At 37.3% G+C, this 5000-nt stretch overlaps 1 protein-coding gene across 1 annotated transcript in view; it reads right to left on the bottom strand.

The window, feature by feature from the left end:
* Nucleotides 1-2064, bottom strand: part of LOC113819484 (BUD13 homolog) — a gene marked incomplete at its 3' end in the record, with an annotated part of 255017 nt that extends 252953 nt beyond the window's left edge. Inside the window, 1 exon segment of the mRNA XM_070125511.1 lies at nt 1705-2064. Coding sequence (XP_069981612.1) covers nt 1705-1737 — 33 coding nt within the window.
* Between the last annotated feature and the right edge of the window lie 2936 nt (nt 2065-5000).

Here is a 5000-nt window from a genome sequence, read left to right as displayed (position 1 = left end):
GACCAATCCATTTGATAGCCTGTGCCCCACTAATGGCATAAGAGGGCGTTGTTGTTTCCCTAGATACAACGTATTTATATTGAGACAGACGCTTAGTGAGACTGCCGCCTGCCTCGCCAAAGTCCTGCTTTTCACAGGAGGTATAAGGAACAGCATAGGTTCCCCCTTCGACGTAAAAGCAGGGCTAGTGCGGGCCAGGCTGAGGCGGACAGTGTTCACCTGGCTAAAGATAAGCCTGCGGTTGAGAGGGCGAAGAGAACGACGGAGATCTCGGTGTAGGGCAGGCCGAGGGGGAGGGGGGGGGGAGTGAGGAGTCTCTTGTTTGTGCATTGATTATTTTTCTACCAATAGTAATAATAATATTAATAACAGTACTACTAATGATAAAAAATGAATGATAATTTCAAGTTTAATCATAACAATAATATAACAACAAAAATGATGATAATGATAATAATAATGATAATAATGTAACAATAATAATAATAATCGTCATTAGTATCATTATCGCTATTATCATAATGATATTAATCACATTAATGATGATAACAATAATAATGGTAATAGTAATCACTATGACAATATTGATAAACATAATAATAAGTATAGTAATCATAATCATAATAACAATAACAATTATTATCATAAGAACAATGATAATAATAATAACAATGATGATGACGGTGGTGTTGGTAGTGGTGGTGATGATGATGATGATGATGATGATAATGATGATGATAATAATGATGATGATGATGATGATGATGATGATGATGATGATAGATTGATAGATAGATAGATAGCAAGTAGCAGCAGTCAAAACATTAACAATAATAATAATAATAATAATAATAATAATAATAATAATAATAAATAATAATGATAATAATAATAACGATAATAATAAATGATAATAATAACAACAACAGTAATAATAATAATGATTTCATTATTATGATGATGATAATGATAATGATAATGATAATAATAACAATGAATTAATAATAAATACTGATAATTATGGAATAACATCAACAACGACAACAAACACAACAGCGACAATGTCCAGGATTATGATGTAGATAATTATGATATTGATGGTGATAAATAACCTCAACAATAACGTTAATTATACTGATTGTAACGGTTTGTATGAGCGTATGCACGTGCGTTTGCTTACTTTTGTGTGGATACTATTATCTTGTCCGTGAATTATGTTAATATGTCTATGTGTCTCCTTTTACTTGAACCGATACATAATAGCGCATGAATTCACATTGCACCCGGATACATTTTGGTGTAGTGCACGTATTCAAATTCTAACGACCGTTACTTTCACCGCCATTTTTTCCATGAAGTTAATACCATTATCATACTCATGTTTTGCTTTCTTTATCTTATTGAATCTTTAACACTGATATTCTTTTTGTGTTTATGTATTTTTTGTAGATAATGATATCCTCGAAATTGCAGTTTCCCCGTAACGTTGTAGCTTTCCTGTCGCTGTTAACCTGAATAGGCGCGTTCGATTTCTTTGACGCAGGGAACTTCAAGATTAGGGCACGCTTGAGGTCTAAATACTTGACAAATTAAACATTCTGGTAGTCTTAATTTCTTCTTTTTTGTAATTTTAAGATGCTAACACTGGATACTGGGGTATGATGAAAATAAAAATGTACATATAAACAGCGGACAAACACCTACCTCTCCCTCCAATATCCGTTTCAGCGCCAACATGATGCCCTTTGATTTGTTCTTTTGAATAAGTCTACGGTCACACGCCGGATTTCACTAGCACGAAAATAATGAGGCTTTGTTCCCCTTCGGATTCAGTCTATAGCATTTCCGTTATATTCACAGAGCTCTTGCATCTCGGAGAATACTAATCACAATACCCCAATCGCAGCACTTATCCCGCACTATACCACGGACACCACCATCACTACCACTCTAAAAGTCTTGTTTTATTTTTCCTTCGCTCACACTTTCTCTCCCTTTCCCACGTCCACTGTCGACCTCGAAGGACACGAGACTGCCGCCCGCCGAAGTTCCCGCCGGTGTGTGAGACCACGACGCATCATTCTACCCCCCCCCCCCGGCTACCCACCAACCACCACTCACCTCCCCCTCCCCCCACGAGTGAACACTTGCTAGGCGCTCTACTTGTTCATCGTGTTCACCTGATACACTGTTCTCCGTATTCTAACTCTCTGACGCGTCATTTCAGTTTGGAAATTGTGCCATTGTTTGATAGCATCGAATGTTTGTTATCTGATTTGACGGTCGGAACCGACAGCTGACATGCAAAAACGCACACTAGCAAAACCATGTATACCTACTTACACGCACATGTGTGTAAACGCACACAAGTCGCATAAATGAATATATATATATATATATATATATATATATTTAAATATATATGTATGCATATATATATATAATGTTTATAATTATCTATGCATACATACATATAAATAAACACACACACACACACATACACACACACACACACACACACACACACACACACACACACACACACACACACATATATATATATATATATATATATATATATATATATTCAAATTCATATACATGTGTATTTATACTATTTATGTATGCATGAATGTATGTATATACGCCTATATGTGTGTGCATATATATATATATATATATATATATATATATATATATATATATATATATATATATATATGAAGCGCGCGCGTGTGTGTCTGTGTGTATGTGTGCACATATGTTTATATGTAAATATATATATATATATATATATATATATATATATATATATGTATTAATAACTGTGTGCGTGCGCGCGCGTGCGTGTAGGGAAACAGATGTATCATCCAAAGAACAAAGCTTGACCAATCTGCTCTACCGCACCTCCAAAATCCACTGTCCTGTCTGTACGTAAGGAGAACAAATCGTTAACCTTGGCTAACCACTCTGCACATGTCCACCACATCTGCATATTTACACATGCCAGTATATGAGAAACGCAGCCTTAAAGACCCAAGTGTCAAAGGACGAAAAAGGACACTCAATTGTATTAGTCAAGGAAGGAACGTACTGGAGATCAAGAACAAGGGAACAGACCCTCGCTTTATTGCCTTGTTTGGGGAAGTAGATCAAATGAGGAAGGGTGAATGAGTGAGTGTGTGTGAGAGAGAGGGGGGGGGGTAAGAAGGATATAATTGACTATCAAAAGCAGAAAAATATAGTTTGTAGAAAAACATGTAATATGTTTATATCGAAGTGTCTTTCCACTGACATACTGAGTCATTCGCACACGTAACCTTGACTGAATAAGGAGAGCTAATTTTGGTTCTGAAGTTAGGGTCCAGTTCCCTGCGAACTAAGAGAAAATACGAAGCCATTATATTCAAATCACAGCCCTCTTTTATTACCGATATAATGATAAACAGACAGCTATATACCGCCATTCCTTTCATACTGTAATAATAATATCAGCGATCCACGTGAAGGCAAGAAGCTAAGAGGTTAGTGAGGAAGGGGGGGGGGGGAGGGAGACCGAAACATCTGTGCTCCGCGAGCCAGTTGCGGCGGTGTCCCAAAGCATCCAGTGAGGATTTGTCGCATTGGTAAATAAATAATAAAACACTTGTTAATGACGCATTATATCTATAATAGGGTTTTGATCTTTACTTGGAATTATCTACTCATAAAAAACCGGTTTCCGAAATTACTTTAATCACAAGGGTGACGTTATGATCTACCTTTGCGACTGAACCTTCACCTACATCTGAACACTTGCGTTCTCCACGTGACCCAGTGCGGGATGTAGGTAAAGGTCTTGCGCATCAGTCCCTTCACGCTTTTGTTATTCTGGTTTACTTTACGTGGAAATTACGCCCTCCCTTACCTTATAGGCCTAGACTTGTAATGCAAGAGAGAGAGAGAGAGAGAGAGAGAGAGAGAGAGAGAGAGAGAGAGAGAGAGAGAGAGAGAGAGAGAGAGAGAGAGAGAGAGAGAGAGAGAGAGAGAGAGAGAGAGAGAGAGAGAGAGAGAGAGAGAGAGAGAGAGAGAGAGAGAGAGAGAGAGAGAGAGAGAGAGAGAGAGAGAGAGAGAGAGAGATAGAGAGAGAGAGAGAGAGAGATAGAGAGAGAGAGGGCGGGGGGATTATACATATGTGGCTGTTATCTTTAAATTATTTGTGATGCATAATGCTGCGTTCGGAACTCCATGTCTTGTTCGTCAAGACAACTTGTCAGGGCCAGAAAAATGCCGCGTTCGAAACCTTTCGAGGCCTTCATTACCCACAATTCAACTAGCTCTGAAGTAGACATTCACAATTTTAGTATAATAGTATCCTTATTTTATGCAATGCATAGGGTTTATAACTCCTCTGATGCAATAGCTTATGGCTGCCTGCAACTGCCATTGTTTACATACAGATACTAGGAGGGCGTGATGGACGAGGTGAACGTGTGACGTGTCCCGGACGCCGAAGTAGTGGCTCCGAACGGTCAAAACATCTCGTTCATCTTGTTGGACGGGAAGCGTTTCTAACGCAGCATAAATGTACGTTCTGAAAGACGTAATTGATGACGTCCATGAAATCAAACAAATATACTGAAAACCATTCTATACTTTTTGTCTTTTCTTCTGTCTTTTAATATTAAATATATATATTGTGAAACCTGATAGTATTTCTGTGCATCCCCTCGTTATTATACAAATGACTTCTTGTTTATTTTATACTGACCAATTCTATCCCAAAGTAACACTGAAATTATATAATCTTTGAAGTGCACCAGTACTGGTGCGAAAAATTACCATCACACAACTTAATTAAAGCAATATTGTCATTACGTATGACTAATAATTCCATATCCACTATAATGAACTCTAAAGGCGCATGTTATAAAATGCTGTACTTAAATTAAAAAAACTGAAAATATGGTATTTAATAATATCTGGCAAAATATGTTCTGTATGTATTTTACCGTAATCTC

Source organism: Penaeus vannamei, chromosome 9, assembly GCF_042767895.1.
Source record: "Penaeus vannamei isolate JL-2024 chromosome 9, ASM4276789v1, whole genome shotgun sequence".
NCBI lineage: Eukaryota > Metazoa > Arthropoda > Malacostraca > Decapoda > Penaeidae > Penaeus > Penaeus vannamei.
The sequence above is the reverse complement of the archived record's forward strand: the minus strand, read 5'-3'. Positions and strand labels throughout refer to the sequence as shown.